Below are 25,628 nucleotides of genomic sequence, written 5' to 3'. Positions count from 1 at the left end.
GTGCTGTCATGCTTATTTTAGTGTCCCCTGTTCTCATCTGAGTACACACTCTCATGCAGGTATAAGGTTTCTATCCACAGATTTTTGCTATATCAGCCATGGACCTATTGTAGAACACAGTAAATTCTTTACTAGATAATTTTAAGAAGTTAGACCAATGCATTTAAGTATCTTCTGTGATAACTCCAAAGCTGGTTTCTTTTCTCTAATAGTGCTGTGGGTAAGCTGAGGGTTCCTTAACAAGCTTTTGTGCCCTACACAGATCTTTGAATACCTGTGTGCTCTTACTAATTACCTGTACAAAGCCACTTGCTTTGCCAGTAAATGAATTTAAAGACACTTTGCTTAGAATAACTAATGGATAGTTGGGCACCATACTCAGTTGTGACCTGACACAGCTTGACCAGGACCCAGAATGAAATGGAAACACTCAGTGTGTTTCTGTGGGAGATAAATGCATGTGAGGAGTGTCACATTGCTTTGTGCTCAGGGAAAGGTGTTTTAATCTGAGGGAGATGTTGGAATGGGCAGTGACAGGAGGGCATTTCCACTCATGCATAAATTAAAATATGCCCATGGTTAGAGCTCTGCAATGGCTGCTTTAAACACTTGTGACAGAAAGCTCAAGGTGGTTCCAGGAACCAAACATGGGCAGTGTGTAGGAATGTACCCCCATTCAGCCTCATCTGTGGGAAAAACATCTTCCTCAGAGCATATGAGGATAAAACAGGACCTTTTGATTTATTTACGTCATGCAGGTAGTAGGATTCTTGCAGATCAGTGCACTTGTGATGGGGGAGTTCCCCAGCTGAATACCAGGATGGAGAGAAGGACTAGGAGGAAGGGAATGTGTGTTGGATATGAGAAGCTGCTGTAGGGGTCACAGTGCCCTCCAGATCAGGGTGGATGAGGGGACCCCAGAAGTCCTAATTATGGTGCTCTAGAGAGAGCAGGGAAAAGAGGTGGATGGAAGGAAGCATTGTGTTACAGTGGCCTTGGAGCAGCTGTATCCTCCCTTCTTGTCCTCCCTCTTACGAACACAGGCGAGAGAGTTGGGCTTGCTCAGCCTGAAGGAGAGCAGGCTCAGGGGAGACCTTAGTGCCCCTTCCAGTGCCTAAAGGGGCTCCAAGAGAGCTGAAGAAGGACTTTGGACAAGGGCCTGGAGTGACAGAACAAGGGAGAATGGCTTCCTACTGCCAGAGGGCAGGGAGAGATGGGATATTGGGAAAGAATTCTCACCTGTGAGGGTGCTGAGACCCTGGCACAAGTTGCCCAGAGCAGCTGTGGCTGCCCCTTCCCTGGAAGTGTTCAAGGCCAGTTTGGATGGGGCTTGGAGCAGCCTAGTCTTGTGGAAGGTGTCCCTGGCCATGGCAGGGGTTTGGAACAAGATGAGCTTTAATATCCATTCCAACCTAAACCATTCCATGATTCTTTATGCAGGATGACAGATTCATGAACCTACCTGCCAAGTTCAGCAGCAGAGTCTCAGGGGTGTTTAAAGCATGTGTCTAAGAGTAAAGGCTATTCTGGGATTACTAAAGTTAGGGTAAGTATTTTTAGCTGAATCCAAAAACTTCTTCATCTGGAATTTTAAACAAGGTTTAGGTAGCTACTTGAAATAGTGGAGCTTTGGTTTCTTTTACAGACTTCCTGTTGTCTTAAAAGAGGGTGGCAGCACCAAGTTTGTATCACAGTTTTATCCAGGTTTTAATCTGTGGACGAGATGCTGTGGACAATTCCAGCTTTTCCTGCTTGTGCACTTAAAGCCTCATGAGCCTGTCCAGATCTAGGTCACAGAGGGAGATTTGTGTAGTGGACATTAACATTGCACAGCCACTTGTGCAAAATCAGTGTGCAGGAGCACTGAAGATGTGCTCTTACACCTCTGTACTGGCATGAAGTTGATGACAAGAGCTCTTTGTTAGCCCAGGACCATGACAGTGGATGTTTCATTCTTTGACTGAGAAATCTGACAGTCATGCACTGCAGAAACCTGCCTGGAATGTGCCTGACATTCCCTGATGGGCTGCTTTGCTCCTGGCTGCTGCTCTTCTGCAGATCACTCTGTACAAGGTACCTCTGCATCTGGTATCTCCCTTGCATTTTATAAAACATTCTTTGTGGTAAAAAAAGAGTAAGAAGCTCCTTACAATTACATACAATATACCAATGTGCCCCGGACAGCCTGTGATGTTCTGAAATAGCTGCGAGGCACTGCCAAGCAGAAGCAAAATGCAAATGAGAGATGAGATGCAGTCACTTGGAAGTATGTCCAATCTGAGTGCACATTTCTACAGATTTGATAGAAATCTCCTTAACTGGAGAAATTAGCTGTCATCTGCTGTAAATCATCAGTCACTAATTACCCCAGTTGTTCATTCAGTCTCCTGTGTCATAGAAATGTGCATAGCTGTAGGAGAAAAGGAAGTGGGTAAAAAGTGCTAGAGTGTGGAACTAGAGAACACTGAGGCTTTCTTCCTTTCATCTTCACAACCTTGAAATTTACAATTTTTGACTCTCTGATTTTTTTTTTTTTTTAGTTTAACAATTTGAATTTAATTTTATTATTGTGAAATAAAATCAATGAGCTCCAGAGACACAGTTGCTTGTACATAGAAGTGCACATAATAGCCCAGGCCTTTTGGTGGGATTTGTGTTCCCAACCTACCTGAAAACCTCAAATCCAAGAGGTGGTGTGTCAGGAGGTGTAACAGAGCAACTTCTCGTTGCCTGTGTGAGTAAGGTGGCAGCAAAGTGGTTGTGCTTGCATAGACTTGGGTTTAGAACTGCTAACCTTATGCCATGCACACTACTAGTTCTCAGTTTAGTGCTGTTAAAATATTTGCATTTGCTTTGACTGGTTCCAAGTGATTAATACCCACCTATTTACTTGATAAGGTAGTATCAAGCATTCAGTAGATTATGGCAATATGCTTCGAATGTATTTGGTTAAAATATTTACTTTTATAAAAGTAAAGGCATCAAACTGATTCTGAGAACAAGAGCCCAATCATTATGTATTGTCTCTGGAACTCATAAATGCCTCTTTCCTTTCTTGATTTTATCTAGTCAGAAAACCATGAGGTTAGAACTGTGAAGTCTATAACCACATACATACAAAGACAGCAAAAATCTCCAAAATCTCTCCAATAAGAGATTTTATAGATACTTATTTTAATTTCCTTGCAATTTGTGGCTCATGCCAGTTTCCTGACTCATCGTCACCCCGGTATGGTGATAAGCCAAGTTTTCCAATAAGGAAAACAAGGGAGCAGTGAGTCACTGACTGAATTCATATGCACTTGATTTGCTCTTTCATTATCCATACTGGTTTTATTTATTTTAATTAGTTCATATACAAAATCTCTGAGATATGTTTCACTGCATGAATTAGCTCAACTTGTTAGTCTTGTCTAAAGATTAGAAAGGCAGAAGACAAGTAGAGCTTCTGGTGGCAGGCCCATTTTTTTCTGCTACAGAGTCCACGAGGAGAATGTGAATTGGGGGAGTATCTGAATTTTCTGAGATTTGAATAATTGAAATAATAACATTATTTTTTGAGGCTCTCCTCTTTGATCTGAAATGTCCCAAGAGTAGTTTTTTTTTTTTCCCCTCTGGTAAAGATTGTGTTTCATTCTGTGTTTGCATTAGATAAAAACCCCCAGAAATTGGGTCTAAACTGAGTCCTGAGCTAGAGATGCTGAATGTGGGAGAAAGCATTGTCTGAAAGCTGCTAATGGTTTCTGTCCTTTCAGATTACTAATATAAACCTCAGCTACTACTTCAGTTTCTTTGATTTTTCAGATTTGTAAGAGGTTCTGATTTTCCCCATTCCACATAAAGGAACTGTTCCAAGTCTCAATGAATAAGTTTGGTTTTAAGTTCAGGTCTAGGTGCCAATTCATTTTAGTCTGTCCTTTGAGCCAAATCCTGTCACTTATCTCTAATTGAAGTCTTCCCTTGGCTAGTGGGAGCAGCCAGGCTGATTATATAGGCTAAGCAGCAGTCTGCAAGTGAGATGAGGCAGGGGTGAAATTAGGGATCTCCTTGCAGGGAGCTGTGTCCCAGTGGAGAGGAGAGTGAAGTGACACCGTGAGCTTCTCCTCAGATTTGGCCCATGTCATTTTTAAGTCTTACTGCTGAGAGCTTTTGTTGCAATGGGTCATAAATGGAAAATGTTCCATGTTTTGGAATTTATTTAAGCTCTTTGTTTCATGCTGGCCAAGTATCCCATGTTCCCTATTTGACAAGGACATCCTTCCCAGCCATAGTCCTGGGAACAGACATATACTCTAATTAAGGAGATGAAGGATTTGATTAGGGTGTGGGTTTACCAATGAGGCACACAGCATTTGGCAGCCATGGTTGCATTCAAACTCCTATTTGTTTTGTTTGGTTTTTGTTTTGTTTTTTTTTTTTTTAATCCCAACAAGACTGACTGTCCTGTGCTGCCTTCCCGAGACACCCAGACCCTGTGTTAATTATGCCTTGTGCTAATCGATTCTATACCTGATGAACTTTTTTTATTTCCTCCCAGTCTTCCAGGAAATTTTGTGCTCAGACTTTGCATACCACATTACAGTAGAGTTTGAGTTGTTAGAGAAACCATCATTTATTGCTGCCAGAGCAGTAAGTCGTTTTTTTAATATACTTCTTCTCCCTGTTCTTGATTAATCACATTCCTTCTAATTTTTTTTTCCTGTTGCTTAATTACTTGTTACATGCTATGCAGGTAAGCCAGTAGTAGCCTTTGGGAATGAATGAATAAATGAATAGCTCAGATACTTCCCTACTGATACTATAATAAGGACAAAAACATTGAATGAAAACAGTGGGTGTGACAGGTGGTGTGAGTCTCCGAGGATAACACTGATTTTGATTCAGAATACGAATGTCACCTCAGACATTTCTATTTCATTTCCCAAGCAGTAGTGTGTGTTTTGCAGAGCTTACAGCACCTGTCCTTCCAAAAACCCACTGCAAATGCCGCTTGGAGTGAACAGTAATTCCTCTGCTGTGTCCTGACAGTCCAACACCATCATCTGAGACAAGCCTCTACCTTCTGCAGGTAGTGGGAGGCTCTCAGTGCCTGTGAAGGCTGTGAACTCTCACACTTCTCTAGGGTTTTGTTAGGAAATGGCTGGAGCTTTGTCAGGGGAGATTTATGCTGGGTATCAGGGAAAGGTTCTTCCCCCAGAGGGTGCTGGCACTGCCCAGGCTCCCCAGGGAATGGGCACGGCCCCGAGGCTGCCAGAGCTCCAGGAGAGTTTGGACAGCGCTGCCAGGGGTGCACAGGGTGGGGTTGTTGGGGTGTCTGTGCAGGGCCAGGGGCTGGACTGATGATCCCTGTGAGTTCCTTCTAGCTCAGGATATTCTCTGATTCTATTCTGTGATTTTGAAGCAACTGTTTCATGTACTATGAATGACATCAGGATCCTGGCTGACTCTCATCTTCAGCTCAAGCTGATGTGATTGTCTCTTCCCAGCAGTCTATTACTCAGGGAAACCCCTTCCTAAGGACGCTGCTGTGGGTGTTGGCAGTTGCTTTTCAGTGCTTTCTAGGTCACAAGTTTCATGCATTACAGTGTGAACAGATCTTAGGAAACCCTTGTTTTGATTTGTCTAATTGTTGGGTTTGTTTTGTTTGTTTCTTTTTAATCCTGCAGCATTATTTCGAAACCAAAGACTGTTTCAGCAGTGTGTATTGTCATGTCATGCAACAGTGGAAACTAGTTTTGCAGAAGGAAAGTTGGTGTTTATGTCCTAAGGAAGCTCCTGTCAATGTTTTCAAGCCACATGTCACCAGGCATTATCAGTACTTGAAGAGCAGGCAGGGAATGCTTTCATGGCAATCCAAAGAAGGTAGTACGACATTTATATTCTAGACTTGCTAGTTCTGGCAGCAGTGGGAATTTATCTTGAGGTACAAATATCAGTAGGGCTACCACGGTGGTTTTCTGCAGCTGAATATTTAAATAGGACTCAAATTGTGCCGCTGGTGTTTAATAGCTGGTGGGTGGCTGAGCTGAAGCAGCTCGTTTGAAGCTCAGGGATCTGTGTGTGAACTGCTGCTACACCTTGGGGTTGCAGTGAAGATACAATCACAGAGACTTCAGAATAAACTTCTCTTCACCTAATCTTTTCACATGTCTCTGAAGAGACAGGTGTGTTGCACCACTCCTCTGCCTCCTTAATGCTTTATTTGAAGGAGGTTGAATATGGCTGCAGGCATGAGGAAGAGCCTGATGGGAGGAAGGTGGTTTGTGTCTTTAATGGATAGAAGGCCAGGGCTTGGCTATCCATGTTTAGGTATCTCCCTCTGAGGAAGCTGGTCCTGGAAGTACCAGGGATCACAGTCTGAGAAGAAAATGCCTTCATAAGAGAGGTAGGTAGCAAGAGGTAATGGAAGAAACAGTATTGTCAGTATAGAGTCTGCACTGGCGCTCAGGGAGTTGAGTGTGTGAATCTGGGTTCCATAAAGAGAGGTCCAGACCTGCAGTGGGGCAGGAGGGAGGGTGCTAGGGGCACACATCCTGTATCCTGTGGAAAACCATATGCTGGTTCCTTTCAAGCACCATCTTTTTTCCCCCGTTAAAAAATGCCTTTAAAAATGAACATGCTTTCTTAAGTAAGTAGTTATGTTGGCCAGTGGTGTTGCAGCACACACACAGTATTTATAGAATGTGAGCTGCAAACCTGTGCCTTTACTTCTATAGCTCTGCACTCTGTGCACAGGACAACTCTACATTTTGCACCTGCCTTGGAAGCAGTTTGAAAGCAAAACATGATGTTTTGTTTTGGTGACTGGAAAATGGGGCTGTCCCAGGGAAGCTCTAATGTGTTTTTGCTTTGAAATTGTTATTTTACTGTGGACACTGTTGTCCACATTTTACTGTGGACTAACTAATGGACACTGTTTCTTATCATGGCAATGTATACAGCAGCAGTATTTGGTGAAGTGCCCACGTAGAATCCTGCAGCTTTTGATTTGTTGTAGCTCAGATCAGGGACACAAAACCTATCTAGGTAAGCAGCTTGCCTCATGCCTCATCTGGACCACCTAGCTCCCTGTTTGAAGTGTGAACCACACGCTTCCAGGAAAATTCGGCTTTCCCAAAGTATTTCCCCTAAAGCAGAGATAACCTGGGCCATTAAATGTGGATTTGCATTCCAAAAGCCTCAGAATCGTGTCTTTTACAATCAGTGTTTGTGAAGTGATCAGTAAAAATATCAGCAGTACCCTAGAAACCCTTTGTCCCTGTGAGTGGATGAGGTCAGGCACATCCCTCCCTATCTGTAGCACTCCATGGCCTTTTGTCCTCCAAATTGCTTCTCAAAGTCCTCTTCATGCCCAGTGCCCACATAAGTCTGATAGCTGCCTTGGTGTCTGTCAGGTTCTTAGACATTAGGCCTGGTAAAAGTCCCCTAGAGATGGCTGCAGTAACCAGTCTTTGCTCTTCTCTCTGGGTTCCCAGTAAGTGCTGTCCCCGTGTCCATCTTGATCAGCACTCCTGGCTGGATGCTGCCTGTGTTTCATCTCATTGAGTTCCAAATCTACATCAGCATTAACAGCATCTGGTTCAGCTGCTGAGATGCTTTGGGAGATTGGCACCATGTTTCCCGTATGTTTGCTCAGCCCTGAAAATACAGAATGTGCTTAAGAAATAATAGGTGGGAGAACACAAGGTGCCATGTAAACAATCATACAGCCATCCCAAAGGGCCAGCAGCCTTCCAGAGAGGTTCTCAGGAAGACTGGTGCCTGCTTGCTGCTCTTGGCTATTTTGAGATCCTCCTGCATCATAGGTATGAGCTTTAATCCAAGAAAGACCTTGCCAGCCATGTGTGGTGGCTTCACCTCTTGGATTGCATCAGGTGCTGTGAGATACAGCTCTGCAAGAAATGTGGTCATTGTCTGGAGCCTGGCTCCAGCTCTCTCCCTTCCCATCATCTAGAAGCAGAAGGGAAAGTCAAAAGCTCTATCATTGTCCTGTATTTTCCCCTGGTCTATCATTGCTTAATTGTATCCCTAAATCTTATTAAATTCTGGGGTGAGTCATTGCCCCAGTGAGGAAGAAACAGAGCTGAGTGAATTTAAGAGAGGAGGAGTGTCTTCCCAGGTGAGTGGCTGAGCAGGAAAACTCCCACAGCAGAGAACTACTATCACTTCATAGGTGTGTTGCATCATCTGCCTGCTGTTGCCTCTAATTTAGTGTTCTAAACCCAAATCAAAACACCTGTAGTCCAAAGAGAATATAAAATAACTTGGGAGTAGGAAACCCATGCCATTTAGACATGCAGATCTCTCAATCATCTGAGACCTTCTTCCAAGGTCACACAGGACTTACAGTTGTGGTTCTGCATTGTCCTGTTGTATTGACTCTCCATAGAACCCACTTTCCTCTCCACCAACAGGATAAAAATGTAGGATTAATCCAAGTGTCTGCACGTCTGTGTCCAAAATGTATTTAATTTTTGGCTACAGGGGTTCGAGTTTGTAAAACTCATTATTGTCTAGAGAATGGTGAAACCACTGTCACTGAACAAATAGCTTGTCACAAACTGGAAACTCTCCTATGCTTTTTTTTTTTTTCCACATTGTTCTTGAGGATGTTGATGAGTTCATTGTCCCTAAAATTGGGTTATAGTGCCCAGGAGTTGTTTTGACTTGTTGAGCTTTGCCTGATGTGGGCAATCCGGGACCAAGCAGTACTGGAGCCCAAAGTGCTCAGAGCTGGTTAAGCTTAGTGAGGTTTCTAGGTTGGGTGGTGTGAGAAGTTGGGTGGCATGGATGGCATGATTTTTTTTTGTGGTAAGGTGGAACACCAAGGGGAGCAGGTAAGTCAGCTACACCACTGAGGGGTTTGCTAGAAAGATGCAAATTTATTTTTGCTCATCAGTTGCTGCCTGGGTAATAGTATCTCAGTTGCTAATGGAGCAAACTGGGGAAGCACAGTCAAGAAATGCCAGGGCACTTTGTAAATGGAGTTAAATCTGCCATCCAAGAGAAAGCAAAGAAATTACTACAATTTCCTGTTGAAATTGTAGTAGACAGCAATGTTCGAAAGGAGAAGAAAGGCCAGGGGAGCACCGTGTCAGGATGGATATAATCAGGCACTTAATACTTCAGAAAGGTATGGAATCACAGAATAATTGAGGTCAGAAGTGACCTCTGGAGATCATCTAATCCAAGCCCCCTGCTAAAAGCAGGGTCAGCTACAGCAGGTTGCACAGGAGTGTGTCCTGTTGGGTTTTGAATATCTCCAGGGATGGGGAACCCACAAACTCTCTGAACCTCCAAGCTTGACCTCCCTGACAGTAAAAATTCATTTTCTTATGTTTAAATGGAATTTCCCAGATTCCAGTTGTTGCCCTTTGCCTCTTTAACTGGGCACCAGTGTGAAGAGCCTGGCTCTGCGTCTACCCACTTTTCTCAGTAACAACATACATTAATTAGGTTCATACCCTTCCCCACCCTCAGCCTTCTTGTTTGAGGCTAAACAGTCTGATGAGAGAGTGGGGAAGTGGGAGTTGTTGCAGGAGGCTGAACTAATGTTTCTGGGCAGATATTGAGGCCTAAAGCCCACCTGAATGCTGTTCTGAGTAAATAGTGATGTACAAGTAGTATAGAACAGCTCAAATGAGCTTTCTTGCTTTTTCTTTCCTTCTCTCCATCTTCTTCTTTTTCTTTAGTATCTTTAATTTATGACTGTTCCCTTGGCATTGTCCCAGATGTCTTCTGGGAATAGTTCTCTCTGGGTCTTTTATCTCTCTGTGTTTGTCATTTAGTGTCATCTTGGCAGTCCCAAAAGCTAGGACATTTATGGTGAGTGATTCAGGTTGGTGCTCAGTTGATTTCTGTAACCTGCAGAGATGAGAATGATGACTTTGGATAAAGCCTTGGATCAGAATTTGAGCTGGAGGTGAACTTCTGTGGATGTTCAGTGTAGTTAGAGAATGATTTTCTTCTTTTTAGAAAAGAAACTCGCATATTCTCAGGTTAGGGGAAGACAGTAGTCGAAATAAGGAGGTCCCAGATTTAAAGAGAGCAGCAGCCTCAATTCCAGACCCAGGCAGTCAGGTGCTGGTTATTTAGACCACTGACAAATACTCAGGCCTATGGATTTGTGTCTGAGACTACTGGATCATGCAGAGCTTGGCAAACCTGTGTGCCCTCAAAGGAGTTATTAAAGCTCTGCTGTGGGTTTTCATATTGGTTTGTTGGTTACAAAAACATGACTGTCCTATATACCTGATGTTACATGTGTCAAACTGTTTGGTACAAGAAAGTTAAATCTAGTTGAATGTGTAAATACTTCAAAACCTGTTAATTTTGCTTGTGCTGATTAGTATATTCGGGTTCAAAGAAGACAAGATTTGGTTTGGTTCTGCTTGTAGTTGCTTTGAATCTTAGCATCTAGTCACTTACCCACCTTTATTAAGGTATTTTAAATTTATTTGTTATATTGGCTTTGAAAATAGAAACTCCCCAGAACTAGTTAAATATGAAATCTTTCATCATTGCTATCAATTTGTCATATCTCCTCCCAGCAGAGATTTGTTAAAACTTGTCTTGGATTTAATTTGTCTGTCTTGTCAAACCATTTGAAGCACCTTAGATGCAGAATCAGTTTCCCTGTATTTCTGTGAAATAACAGAAATAAGAGGTCTGGATTATAAAAAAAAAAAAAAAAACAACACACAGAAAGAAAAGCCTGATCTTATTTAAGTAGAAAGACCAGTTTCCATTCATGAGGATTTCATTCCCAGGCTCATTGTATGATGTTGCAATGCCTACCTCTGCTTTTATTGTAGTAGCTCAAATTTACTGAGTGTGTAATGTATAGAGAAAAAAAAAGTGCAACCTTTAGAAGTTATGTATTAAAACTGGAATTTGAAGCTTTGCTGATGTGTCACAAAAGGTTTGAATTGAATGCTTTTCAGAGGCTAAGGCACTGAGCATGTTCTCCCTTTTCCTTGTAGGTGTGTTACTAGACATCCAGCAGCACTTTGGAGTCAAAGACAGTGGGGCTGGCTTGCTGCAGACAGGTAAGAAAGTCATTCTTATCTCACTGCTCTTTGTAATATTCCATTTGTCCAATGGGTGCCTACAAATTTCTTCATTATGATGCATGGGCATACTGGTTGTGAAATCTACTCTTAGAAAACTGAATAAATACACTCCTACTGGGAAGCTAAATGAACATGAGATTTTTTTTGGCCTTGATTTACTGCTGGGCAGGAGATTGGGTCTCACAATGACTTGAGTGTAGAATGGACCAAAAGCAAACAAACCTGATTATTTTATTTACAAGAACTAAATTCAAGCAGGAGATGGTTCCTTCCCCTATATTAGAAAACTCATGATAAACCAACACCAGGATCCTGTTCACTTCTTTAGGTTGGTAATAAGTGTGATGTATTTTGCCCTTCAAGTGCTTGACAGAGAATCTGCTGAATGGACAGTCCCTGGGAGCATGGTGTGGCATGGAATGTAAAACTCACTGGGGCAACAACCTGAGGATGAAAGCTGTAGGCAAGGCTAACAACCACTGCAGCCATGAGAACTCATGGATTAACAATAGCCCTGGAATTCTGGTGCTGTTAGCGTCAACGTTTCTCTTGTGTAAGGAAGGATTGTTGCAATTCTGATGTCCTTTTGATGGAGCAGGCATTTTCATGTCTCAGACATCTTTAGGCAGAGCTGAACAACCCCAGGAGAACCCCAGCTTCTCTGCCTCTAGTCCTGAGGTGCCTTAGGGGAGGGCCTGTATCAGTGGGCTGCCCAGGATGACATTGAGTGCCAGTCTCATGCAGGCATGACAGCACGTTTGATCCTCGTGGAGAGTTGAAAGAAGTAGCAGTATTTTTAAGAAATGCAGCATTTTAAGAAAACAGTCTGCTTTGAAAACCTCCTACAGAGCTATTAATTAGCGTCATGGATTTGTGGTACTGTAGCTGTCTTGTCACTGTCATCTGTCTGAAGGAACCACACTTGAACAATTATATCTCTGAAAAAGTGAGAATTCTGTTGGGTTTTGAAATAGTGTGCCAGCATGACATGTTTTCCCATGCTATCACATCATATCATACCAAACACCTGTCAGGAGCTTGTCTGTGAAATTGTGGCCAACACTGAATTGTACAAAATAATTCATTCTTTATGATCTCACTAATTCTGGAGCTCTATCAATTGGTCTTTGATTTCAAATGATGTGAACCACTGCAATTCCCCTCCTTTTTTATTTCCTGCAGCCCATGGCACAGTAGGGTTTCATCTATGGTTGCAGCTTCTTGGTAATATTGTAATACAAACAATTAATAACGATTTGTATTAAATGTTTAAAAAATGCTGTCCTTGTGGGACAGCAGAGCTCAGCTCAGCTGATGTGAGCAGCATGTGTCCAGAACAGAAGGTTTCAGCTTTACAAGTGTCACTAATTATACGTAGCATCCATCAGTTATGCCCAAAATGGCACTGGCTGTCTGTCAGATTCTTTTCTACAGCAATTATTTGTATTTATTTATTGTACTCAGAGGAACAGGTCCTCAATGTATAATTAAACACAAAGTGCTTTCAAGAAAATATTCTGGTGGAAAAGACACTTGCCAAAGCATGTATTTCATCTTACTTCCCTTCAGGATGAAATGCTTCTGAAGATTATTCATTGACAGCAAGTAAAAGCTAACTTCAACAGGATATTCATTTGTTAATTGCAAGATCAGTTATTTATTTCTCTAGCAAACACACAGGGCATCTGAAGACAGCATCACTGAGATACTGCAGGATTTCTCTTGAGTGTGTCAAGTTTTCTAACATGTAATTGTTGCTTTAAGAAAAGCAGTGTTTTCTCTTGGAGTTTTTTGCTGATCTGAAAATAGAGGGCTAGACTTTGCTTCTGCAATATAGATACTAATGTACTAATCACAGTGCTATCAGAAGAAAAGAGTGCTCAGAAAATGAAACACCATTTCACATAAATAAGGGTAGAGGCACGTAACTGAAAGCTTATTAAGTCTATTCCTCCAGCTTGCCAAGTTTCTGTGTTGGCAGGTGGTCCATGGGCTAGGTATCCTTAATCCTGGTTAAATAAAAGATGCTGCCCTAAACCACCATTGCTTCTCATCTTTTGTCTTTTCTCTAAATCTGACTTCTTAATGTTAAAATCAGGGGAAGTGGTGCAGAGTTTAAAAACACTTGCCCAGGGTTGCAGAAAAGCCTGGAGCAAAGCTGGGGCCAGGCCAGGTGTCTCCCACTCTTCTGCCTTAACCCTGAAAAATTCCTTTGCCAGCAGACATACAAATGTTGTTTGCTTCCCATGAGATGGTCCTGCTAACTAATTGAGTGATGTGAGACGAAAGACTGTTCATCCTGATTATGTCCTCTGAATAAAGAGTGCATTAGTCCTCAGGTTTTTAATCCTACATCTAAACCAGTCCTAAATTAATTTACAACATTAATGAGGGGGAGTGAAATGTAGTATATATGCAGTTCATATCACTCATCAAAAAGGCAATAAAATAAAAACTTTTAAAAAATTTAAAAAGCCTTTTAACTGAGAAACAAGGTTGCATGAATTTTTAGGAGGAAATGGCTCTGAAAATCCAAACAGAAAGTGGGGAAAAGAAATCCACCAAGGATAGTGTTTGACCCTGTGTTCATACCACACCCCACTCTTTGCAGGCACAGCTGATCTGGTATCTCTCTCTCTCTGATCACTTGCAAGCCAATCCATACTCTTCAGCTTCTGACGCTGTCTGGAAAGCAAAGGTGACTTGTTCCTTAGGAATTGCAGACACAAATAGAATTTTTGTCTTCTTTTATATTAATCCTGACATACAAGCTGCTCTTTAACCAAGAGATGATGTAAAGTGGTTAGAGGGACACTGTAACTCCCTGTTCAGAAAAATCACAGGACAATCCAGCCTCATCCATAATGGAAAGAAGCAGACCATGGCAGTCTCTACAGCATGCATCCTGTGACAGCAGAGGACATGCTGACAGATGGAGCACAACTGCTGCTTGCTCAGTAGCATTCTAGAGTAGCACACATAAAACTGGTGATCTGAGCTTCACTTATCTCCTGATGATGCTGTAACTGTGTGCTGATCTTCCCTTTTAAAGCACTACATATGCACTTGTGTAAATATTGATTTAGTTGACCATCCCACAGGTCTGCATCCAAGCTTTCTTGTGCTTTTCAGTTCTTACTGGCTGCTTTTTCCAGCTAGAGAAAGGATAAACCTGGCTGAACTCAAAAGGTGATAGAGCATCTTGTGCCTACTTGAACTGTACAGCTGTAGCCAGTCAATACATTTATGACCCAAACCATTCAAAAAGTCTTATCTATGTGTGGAGTTAGGTAGGAGCAGCTACAGAACTGCAGGCCACTAGGAACACAAAGACTAAGAAGGCGGACAACTGAATTTGTACTGCTTCAACTGGATTTTGAACTGCTTCAAAATAGTGTTATCCTTCCATATACACTATACCATGGGAGTAATGCCTCAGTGCTGTACTCTGCTTTTGACTAGATTATTTTCCCTTCTTTCTACAATTTTTGTGCTTTATTGCTCTGTCTGCTCTCTGTGGCCTTGAATTTACTTTGGTTTTGTGTCTCTTGCCAGTGTCTCTAGCACACAAGAGCTCTTAATAATAGCAGTGGCTGGCTGGCGATACAGTTCGTCGTCCGAAGATCCCAGGATGTTTTATATCAGACGGGCTTATAAGGCTGGCCCTTATAGATGGGGAAACCAAGAAAGCCAGATGGGAAAAGTTACCTGCCCAAAGTGGCACAGCAGGTCTGAGGCAGAGCCATAATGAAAACTACAAGTCCAGTTCCTGAACATGCAGCATTAGTGTTATGAGTGAATTAATTAATGAGGTTAATGCTTAGACCCAGAGATTTGGTCCTTGTTACTGGGCACCTGGATCCTCTGATCCAGACAGCTCCAGCTCAGGGACTTCTGCAGGTGGAAACTGAGAGGTATCAAATGGAGGTTATTGCAAGGATTCCATGGAAATGCAGAGGGGGAACGTGTCTGTCTTCAGGAAGAGCATGGAGATGTCATTAGAGGAAAGCCTGGTAAGCAGAAGTGTTTACTGTAAGGTCACAAGCCAGGAAATGTAAGAAGGTGAGAGGTCTGCAAGGACTCATTAAAGGTGAAAAATCATAGATAACTGGAGCTTTGAAGGAACTTGTCTTTCCTCATATGCAGAGAGATGGGCATTCCCCCAGATGCCTTTCAGCCCCTGGTTTCCCAGAAAGCCAAGCAATGCCAGGTATTTCTTTGTAAATCTTGTTGTGAGCTCACTTTGCCTGTAAGGGTCAATTCCAACTACAATCTCTGTTAATTTGAAAAGTGGAACTTTTATCTACCTGTGTTGCCCTACCTCTTGAGCTGACATAGTGTAACCTTTGGAGTAGGTTACAACCTTACAAATACACAATCAGCTCTGGTGTGCTGTGATTGTTCCCACCAAGCTATAGACATGTGCACTGAGAAGGGGTCTCAACAGAGTGGATGCAACACAATGGTAGCATAAATCAGACTTGATGAAATTCAGTTTCCTTTAACTCCCATCTTCTTGTCATTGGCTTATGGTGGCAGCTGCACCTCTCTAATATTTTTATTTATTCCATGCAGAAACCACATTCTCCAGGTGCTACCCCTGAATATGTGTATATTATGTGAGTTGCAGGTGCTGCTTGTTTCTTTTCTACCATCTGCTTCTCCCTAAATGGACACTGTTTTTCTCCTCAGCTGTGCTCTGCAGAACTGAACTACATCTTCATGTTTTGCTTCCTACTGCACCTGCTTAACTGTTCTTCTTGCTAGAACAGAAAAAATCATAATCTAAACACTTTCTGTTTTCTATTTCAAGTTCATGGGCTTTGCTTTTGGGTGAATGGTTTCCTGCACCCGAGCACTTCCCAAGGAGGTGGCTCTTCAGGTGTCCAAGCCAGGAGGTGAGATAGAATGCTTATAGAATATTTTGTGGTTGCTTTTCTTATGACTGCAAATGGCTTGGTCCACCATGTCCCACCCACTGCCTTCTTCCCTGCTTCCAGCAATACTAAGCATTCTTAAATCCAGGTTACTTCTCGGGCAGTCTGGTGCTCAAAATGGCAGGACAAGGTGGAGCTTCTTTCTGCCAGGAGATCCTCTTAAGTCCTTTCAACAATGAGCAAAACCTTTCTCCCCATTTCCCCCTCCATACCTGACTTTGTGTCCTTTTCTCTGACATTTTTCCATCTTTTATAGGATGCTGCTGATGTAGGGATTAAGCAAGGTCAGTTTAAGCAATGAAGAGGAGAATGCAGGGCTCTTTAAATTGCCTTAATTAATATTGTGATAAGGGTTAGTCTTACTTTACTGGAGTGAGTTGACAAAGTCCAGAGCTTGATTATTTCCCACCTACATCCTTTACAAGTTCAGACAGTCCTTTTTTCCTGTGTGCTAGAACAGTCTGATATCCTGAGAAGTCATGGCAGTCTGAGGGTCTGATTCATGAAAGCACTTAAACCTATTTGGAAATGCCTCTGCAATCAAGAAGGAGAGTATTGTCTTGAATCAGTGAGCAGGTTAGAGGAAAACGTGTTTGTGCCCTGGCCCAGTCCCCACACACCAAGGACCGAACTATAAAAATGCCGTTTACAGCCTGTGTTCCCACTGGACAGCCCTGGATTGCAAAGTAAATCTTCTTTGGGGGGGATGAAATGGTCAGGGTGGGAAGGGAAGGTGTCCTTGCTTCCTACTGAGAGGAGGGAAGTGCTTCAGCTGGTGTTGTATTTTGTCTTTCCATTGTTCGTGTCAGCAAGTGAGTGCAGGCTACTAGAACAGGGAAACTCTCCAGACTGCCTTGTCTTCATTAATATCTTCACTTTATGATAATGCATGGCCAGTAGCACAAGATAACAATTCATTCCCCCATCTTGTCTTTCTGCTTTGCACAAGGAAAGTTTGTCCTCACTATTAGCCTTTCAGGTACTTGGTCTGGGTGTTGCAAGGGAAACTTGTACTTTTGCTGCCTGTGGCACATCTGTTCTATTAGTAGAAATTGGCCTATTTTCCCTCAGGCTGTAGTTCAGACACCTCTTGCCAAGGTTGTCTTCACTTCTGCAATTTATTATAATAATGAGGGGAAAGACTTCCCACAGATTTTAGAGAAGCAGTTATTATTCCACCCAAAGTCCCCACATCTTTTAACACAGCCTGTCCATCCCCCCACGGATGTTCCTCGGACTTCAGAATTTGATTCAAGCACTGTATAGTGGAAGACAGGATTTTTGTTGATATTGTGTAATACTTTCAAACAACATTTTCCTCTTAGTACCAGCAGTGCAGTCTCATGTAACTGGTATCTGCACAGTTTTGGGCACAAATAGTTCAGAAGGGCTGGTCTGGCTCCCTTGACTTTTTTCATTACCACCATAGCAGTAATTATGAAAGAGAGAGATGAACATTTACATTATCAGTTATTATGTATTTAATGGCTTATGTTCAAAAACCTTATAAGTAGGTTACTTTTTTTCCTCCTCTTCTTCAGTGGCACTAAAAGCTTTTGGTAGTAAGTGGAAAACCTGCTTATCTTTAATTCTTGCATTCACTGTGCCTATAAGTTTAATTTTCAAGTGTGGTGACCAGGGGAGTGTTTGTGTGTGGTCTCAGTATGGTATCAGTTGCTGTTGATACATCTTGGGCCCAATGTAAAGTGTTAGCTCAGAAAGGAAGGGGTTTTTTGTCTTGACCTTAAGTGAAGTTGGATCAGGGTCTGTCTTCTGTGAACTGGGGGTGAGAAAATAGACCTAATTTTTATAGTACATTTTATATATTTATAGTACATTTTATATATTTAACATGCTTCATCCCAGGGGAGCCTCAAGTGTTTTCTCTGAAAAGATTTATTTTAAGGTTGTTTTGGTTTTGTCTTGTCTCCCACACCTAGAGAACTCTATTTTTTTTCAGAGCACAAACCCGCAGTTCTGCAGGGCAAAGTATGGTGCAGTGAGAATGTGAACAGCAGGGAGAGATCAGGTGATAAAGAGGTCAGGCTTGGTCTGTGCCCACTGGAAGATCCCCAGGGTGATACAGTAGTGTTGGAAGCATTGCTGTTGGAGGTGGTGTTGGATTTGAGAGAGAGATCACTTGGATAACCCCAATAGTCTTGACAGAATGTGAAGGACTCGAGCACTGAAGGTGCTGTTTGGGAATGAAGAGCACTGAGGTTGGTTGCTATTACACAGCAGGCATCCAGAAGATTCTGGAAGTTCAGGGGTGTGTTTGCAGTAGTGGGAACGTTGGGGTCCTAGACCAGTCCATGCAATTGTTTTGCTTCTCTAATGTCCTATCTGGAGTTCCAGGTGACCTTTCCTCCAAACCAGTGCTTCTCAAACCTCTTGGGCTGTGTACCAGACCACTCTGCATCCTTACAATCAAATTGGTATAATGATTTATTACCACTATAAAAGTAGCATTGCTACTTGTCTGGCTGGAAAGAACATGCTGTTTTGTCGTTGGCCACAATTTTGGGAACCGTAGCCATGGCAGAAGCAGGAACAGGTCAGCAGGGTTGCAGTGATTCCCATATAAAGACCCATATGCCCCTGAGGAGGAGTGATTCATTCATAGGCACTTGTACCTGGCTTTGAAAATGAATTCCAGGGCATCACTTACGTAAAAAGTGAACATTCTTCATGGTATTGGGTAGTGTTACCAGCCTGCAGAACTAGATTCCAATTAACACAAGTAAGCCTGACTTGCATGAATGGTGTATTGTTGTATCAATCTCCCAATGTTCTCCCTTGCCCCCAGTAAATGCACACATTTGGGGATGTTGCCTGTATGCTGATGTAAGATTATAGAGGAAAGACCCATTTTCTGCTTAAATTACGTAGGGAGCCTAGTTTTGGAGAGAAAATATTACTGATCATATTCCATTATTTACCCTCATTCACATTTACAGTTGTGAACATTGTACATTTGCAGTTATGTAAATGTATATAAACATTTCTTGCTAAAACTCTCTTCAGTTGTTTTCAAGGTAGTCAAAAGGCTGTGGAAGGCTCAGGTTTTTAAATCACAGGTGGAAAACAGTTCTTTGATGGGATGAGTAGTAGGAGGAGGGGTTCACAGATTCTTGTGATCTTTGCTGCTGCAAGCCAGGAAGTGCTTTGGTTTTCAGTGGAAAGGACATTTCTAGGGAAAGTTCAGTTCTGATGTCTTTTATTCTTCCACTCAGTTATACATTAGTTTATTAGTAATTAAACATTTGAACAGTTTTAACCATTTGCTCCTTCCAAACTTTTCATCCACTAATGTTTACAGAAGACTTACTTTACATATTCTCCTACTGCATCATTCCCCTTGTTCTTTGTAGGTCAGCTGAACTGGAGATGAGGCACCTCTAATTTATTTCTTTGTGGGACAGTGATGTTGAAGTGAGAACATTAATAGTAATACACCTTTTCTGCAAAGAAGTCTTAAAGAACTAAGGAGTTACAATAACTTGCTTATCTGGAGCTGCACTGACTTTAAATGGATGGTTACAATAAATAACTGTTGAGGTGGACTTGGAAGTGAATTAGAGAGGTAGTAGTACAGGTAAAACAGTTTGAGCTTTGATTTCTTTATTGTAAATTCTATGAATTTACAATTCACAGAGTCATAGAGAGTTCTGAGTTGGCAGGGACCCACAAAGATCATAAAGTCCAGCTCCTGGCCATGCACAGGACACCCCAACAATCCCACCCTGTGTATGAGATCATTCCACTGACAGTGGTGGCCAAGGTGCTCTCTCTTCTCTGTGTCATTTACCCGTTTCCTTCTTTGTCTGCATCATCAGTTTGTGGAGGCAAGGTGATCCCCTGTCAGCCTCTGATGAATGCCTGTTAAAATGGACCTTGCTAAGAGTTACACACTGAAATTTTCAGCAGAGGATTTGTCTGTCTGGGGTTGGGTTGGATTTGTTTTATTTTCCTTGAAGGATGTTTGAGATACGTTCTGAATTCTTTGTTTTTAGTTCTGCCTTATTAACAGTTACTGGATTTTTCCTTGGCTCTGCCTCACCCTGGGATGTGAGTGGTCCTGGTCACCTCAGCAGTTGATGGTATCAGTTGTCAGCACTGTGTTTGTGTCTTCAGCATCCTGTGGTTTTGTCCAACCTACCTGGCAGTATAAACAACAATAAAATTATCATAGTGAGTTGGCCACACCTCTTGAGCACTAGAAATCATTGCCAAAGTCTGACAAAGAAAGATACTGTTTCATGAGAGCCTTTGTGATAGAATGAGTCATGTTAAGAAAGATAAGTGAGTTAAAGAATAACTTTACCACCAATTTAAAAAAAAGGAAAGAAAAGAAAAAGAAAAAAAGTCTTTACTGAGTTCAGTTTAAGTATATGGGCTTTTTTTGAAAAGCAGCCTTCCATTTTCCAAGTGTAGTTTAGGATATATAAATGCTTAACTTACTAATTGTGCCCACAAATCAAAGCGAAGTGGCACTAATTCCACCTGAAAAATTGCTCCCAGGGTAAATTAAAAGCTCAAAATTAGTGATTGAGCTAAGAATCTTTTAAAAGCCTGATACTAAAAATAGATATTCGTTCAGAAGGGCTGATGTAAACAGTTATTACGGTGAGAACAATGCAATATTTCACTAGTTAAATCCATCTCCTTTATCTGTCTTCTTGAAAGTCAAACTACAGAACAGGAGCATGAAAATGTCTCATAATTTTTGCTGGCTTAGTTCTCACCATCTCCTGCTTTATTTTTAAATTGGCATCTCCCATCATCACCTTGCTGCCCACGATGTCTCTGGGCAGGAAGCACCACTGAGGTACCACTGCTGTTACAGCTCAGGGAGCTGAGACTGCCTCAGCTCTGTGGCTTAGTCATGGGGGCCTGGAAAGAGGCTCTGTCTCCAAGGGTTAGTGGGTTGTATTTCTTATAAAATTCTTATAAAAATGTAGGTGGATTCATTCCTGCTTTACCCACCCAGAACCTTCAGTGACTTCCAGCTTTTGGCTGACGTAGCAGCCATGCTGCCTGCCAACTGCTTTGAAACCCATGGATGTGATAATGGGGAAAATTATTAGCAAGTGTGACAGCAAATATGTCATATTGAGGGGGAGGGTGGCAAAACAAAGAGAAAATATTAAAAAGAAAATATCTCTGGGAAAAAAAAAAACATGAAGAGAGCAAACATTTTCCTTAAAAGCAATTGTCCAAAGTTGTCCTTGTTCTCATAGAAGATGTCTTATGGCAGAAGAGGTATAATATAGGATATTATACAATGGATACTGAATTTTCACTAAAACCTCCCTGGTGAGTTATTCCTACCAGCTGCTAATGTTACACCTTCCAGAGACTTGGACAGTGAGCAGAGAAAATATTTGCATTGCATATAAAAGATGTGTTAAATTGTCTCATTTGTGCTTACTGAACTTACTCTTTCTGGATTCATAATCCAGAAACTGGTCTCTGTCTAGACACCAGCCAAATAAACTTCAGGCAGCACCATGCCAAGTTTTCCCCAAGGTTCAGTTCCAGCTGAATAGAACTCTGATAGCAGAGCTCAGCTGGTGCCTCAGGGCATTTCTGGTCTCCTGGGAGGGGAGTGGAACAGGCACTAAACACAAACCAGCACCAGATGGGCCACTGGTCACTCATCAGGCCCACCTTCTACATTTTTAGATCTAATTGAAATGGGCTTCTTTAATACCTTGACAATCTCTGGATTTACCAAATCTTGCCTTTCCTTTTTTCCATTAAAGTAATTGATGGTGCATGAAGGAGTTGCATTTGCAAACCTTGCGCATTGCAGTATTTGTTTCAGGATGGTTTTTTCCCAGTGTACTTCTTCTCCCAGAAAGATGGTCCAAAGAAATTTAAACTGAGGGAATATTTAAAACAGGGTCCAGTCACACTCCATAGCTATTCAAACTGTGATGTACCCTGGAGTTTTCTACAGATATCATGTTCTTTTATCCGTAGGAGCAAGTTCAGTTGCAAAGCTCACTCCTGGAACTGCAGCTCAGCTTGGCATTAGAGTATTTTTCCAAGTCAGGAATGACACATGGGTGATAATCTTAGAAATAACAACTGTAAAACAGAGATTCTGTGAGACACACGGGGATTCATTCTCCAGTGTAGCTGTGATCCTTTTCCAAACTGTGGCAAGGTAAACACATTTCAACAATTTCCTTTAACTAATTTGTCCCTTTTTGATGGCCCCCCAGCCACTGTGAAACACTTGCTCTTTGTCTAAATTGCCATTTATAACAGCAAGAGGGAGGAGCTTTACTAAATACTGCACACAACATTGAATTGGCAAATAATTCTGTTGCATAGCACTTACAGTGGTGTGAGAGGCTTCCCTATGTCCTGGGATGTCTCTTCACTGTGGGATGGAGGCTGCTGCCACTGTAGGTGTTTATTTGTGGCCTGCTGGTTGTTCAGCTCTTGTCCTAGTCCTCAATATACAGTTGCAAATGGCAGTCAATGATGGTGTTTCTTTGAATTTACTTTGTGATGCAAAAGCCTTTTGAAATGTTACATCTGGAATAATAGATGGATCAGCCCATGGAAGTGCTGATGGGCATCGTGTGGCATTGGATAGGAAGCAGAAAATATTTGTGGTCCCTGAGCTGTTCTCAGACCACTGAGAACAGCTTTATTTATATATCTATATCTAGACAGATGAATCAGTAGATAGTTTTTTGTATCTATATCTGTGCTGTAGTTTAGGTGCCAGACTCTCAGAGAAGAATAGGTTGAGTTACCTGGTGTGCTTTAACACAGGAGAAAGCAGCTCGACAACTGCTGAGGGGCTGGAGCCTTGTTTTCTGCCAAAGGGAGATCTTGCTGTCTGGTGGCTCAGTCTCCTCCTGACCCTCACAGTGCTGCTAATCAGACTAGGAAGTGGTTCAGCATTTTATTACCTGTCTCTTGCAGCTGCTGCTGATTGTTTGTGTCCGAGCGCACGGTTTCTGTGGCTGGGTGAGTTTAAAGATGGGTAATAAATGAGAATCAGCTCAGGGTTCAGGGTAAGTGAGAGCAAATGGTTCCTTCCTTGCCTTGTAGAGGATTTGTGATTCATAATGAAACCAGACAGCAAGTACATTTACACACAAACCACACTTAGGGCCAACATGTCTTGTCCAGAGTAGCTAGCCCTGGCCCCTGCTGCACTCTCACGTACACCCTCCACTTCCTTCTCACAGGAGAAGTTTCAAAAATCATTATTATTATTTTGCCTGTCCTCAAAAATTAAAGGGTAATGTAAAATCACATAACATAATGAATGTCCTGAAAAGGATGTGGGGTGTATGTTTTTCTGATTTTTTTCCTCACAATGAAGAAATAATCAGTAGGGGTCAGTTTGTTGGAAAGCATTCCAAAAACTTCTCAAGGAAGAGTGGAAAGCTTGGGGAAATGAATGTCACGAGGAATATTGTTAGAACCTGAGCTTAAAAGATCAGCTCTTTATCTGGATAACGTATTATAATTCTTGGGAGTGCTGAAGGCAGCCTCTGAGTAGGTCAGCTGCCTGTGTAGGAATTCTGTGTACTTTCCTCGGAAGGATCTGATAGCAGTCCCTGCCACAGACAGGATGCAAGACTACATGATTTTCTGATCTGTTGTCATTGTTCTTGTGTTCTTATGAAGTGGTCTCCTGAGGTTAAATGAAAGATATCTTACTGGGGGACATAATTATACTTATTCACTGGCAATGCCTTAGGCAGAAAGATGGACATGGCTGTTAGGGAGAAACTGTGAGATTCCACAGTGAGATAATTTTTTTTTCCCTTTCTGTGTTGGTGCTTTGAATTGAAACCTAGTCAGCACTGCAGAAATTTCCCCTGTAAAGTTAGTATGGTTTTGGGCTAGTCCCTAATGGGTGGTAGCTTATTTAGAGAGCTGTCATTGCACAAGATACTTTGCATTTTACAGGCAACCCAGAAAAAAGTAGGTAATTAAGCAGGACAAAATACTGAAATTCCCTCTGTGACCAGCAAACAGCTCTTTAAAAGTAAGGATTGGCTGGGCAGTGTTATGAAATGTGTGTGTTTCCTCTGCAAATAAAGGTGAAGCCATCAATAGCACTAACGGCCCTGGGAGGAGGGAAATCTTTGAGGAAAATAAGACAATTCTGGGTTTCTGGATTATCATCAAACCAAAGCAATTACCCACAATGGCTTTTATATCCATATCTTCTGTGAATTTTAGCATATTCTCATTCCACAGTGATTTCTATTCTTAAAAAAAAAGTGAATTAGCATAAGGCTGCAGATGGCAGGATATAAAGAGCAGTACTCCTTGCTGGCACCGCCTGCATCTTAGAGCAAGTGAATAAAAATCAGATATTTTGATGTCCTCTTGAAGTTTTCGCGATGAGAAATAATTTATTTTCATCCCTTAGAATTCAGTTTAATTTAACAAATGTTTGCCTTCCTCCAGATACCTAGAGGCAGGCAGTGTGAGACCAGGGTGAAGTCTGTGTGTTTAGAAATTCAGAAAGATGTGAACTGACCCCTGTGAAGGAAGTCAGCTGTAATAGAGATGAAGCTGTATTTTTTCCCTTCAGATGGAAAATTTCCTTAGTTACTGAGTTTTACTGATTTTAAAAGATGGCATTTTACTGATCTGCTAAAAGCACTCTTGAAGACATGTGGCATGAGTTGGAAAGGGAACAGTTTTGTGAAAAGTGGTGTGGAAGGAGTTTGCTACCAAGCTCTGACACACTTTTATCTGCAAATGCACAAACACACACTGTGAGTGTGATTCCTTGTCCTTCCCTGCCCGGACATCAGTGCTTTGCTCCTGTTCCTTGGTGATAACACTGAAACAAGATCTGGGGTGTCCTGCATGTCTCTCATGCACCCCAGAGCATTTCCTGCCCATTTGCCTGTGCTTACGTGCTTTCCTGAGGAATTTCTGGAGCACATAATCTGCAGAAATGTCTTCAGTTTTAACTCTAAGTAGGACAACTTTGGTGGGTGCCAATGATAGACATAAAATTGAGAGAAAACTCTCATTTACTCCTTGTGTGCTACCAGATTAGATGCTGTCCTGAGGCTGTCGGTGCTGTCGTAGTTGACAGCCAATTCCATCATTAAAATGCAGCTATGGCCATTTTCTCTTCCAAAGAGGGTGCATGTGTTTTGCCAAGCCCACTATAGACGGTACAACAGCCCCCTAAAGAACTGTAAAAATAATTAAAAAGAAATCAATCAGTCCCACTGGGGAGAATGTCAGCAAAGAGCTATGTCCTCCTCCCCATTCCCAAAGCAGAGCCGTGTGGATTTCAAGGGTTTGACGCAGGTTTTCTTCACTACTCTCAGCATTTGCTTGGCTCCCAGCAGTGTAGCCATCAGGACTGGTAACTCCAAAATCCCCCTGGGCTTGTGGCCCTGGTGGAAGGCAATGGCTGAGAGTCTCTTTCTGGCCAAGACTGCTGGAAAACCAGCATCCCTGTCCCAGCCTTCCCCAAATCCCTCGCTCCATGAGGGACCAGTGAGCGAGCGCTCCTGTGCCCCGGCTGCGTGTGGCGTGTTTGGGAGGAGAATGTTTGGTTCCTGCAGAGTGTCTAACTCTTTGTAAATGCTTCCAGCAGATACTGAGAGCT

General features: G+C 42.2%; 1 protein-coding gene across 2 annotated transcripts in view; it reads left to right on the top strand.

Annotated features, from left to right (window-relative positions):
* Window positions 1–25,628, top strand: part of SPNS2 (SPNS lysolipid transporter 2, sphingosine-1-phosphate) — a 134,125-nt gene that overhangs the window by 24,998 nt on the left and 83,499 nt on the right. For both annotated transcript variants that reach the window (XM_053995869.1, XM_053995870.1), the window contains exon 2: window positions 10,983–11,048. In XM_053995869.1, coding sequence (XP_053851844.1) covers window positions 10,983–11,048 — 66 coding nt within the window. The remainder of the gene's footprint in view (window positions 1–10,982; window positions 11,049–25,628) is intronic.

This window comes from Vidua macroura, chromosome 20, assembly GCF_024509145.1.
Source record: "Vidua macroura isolate BioBank_ID:100142 chromosome 20, ASM2450914v1, whole genome shotgun sequence".
In the NCBI taxonomy this organism is placed as follows: Eukaryota; Metazoa; Chordata; class Aves; order Passeriformes; family Viduidae; genus Vidua; species Vidua macroura.
The sequence above is the reverse complement of the archived record's forward strand: the minus strand, read 5'-3'. Positions and strand labels throughout refer to the sequence as shown.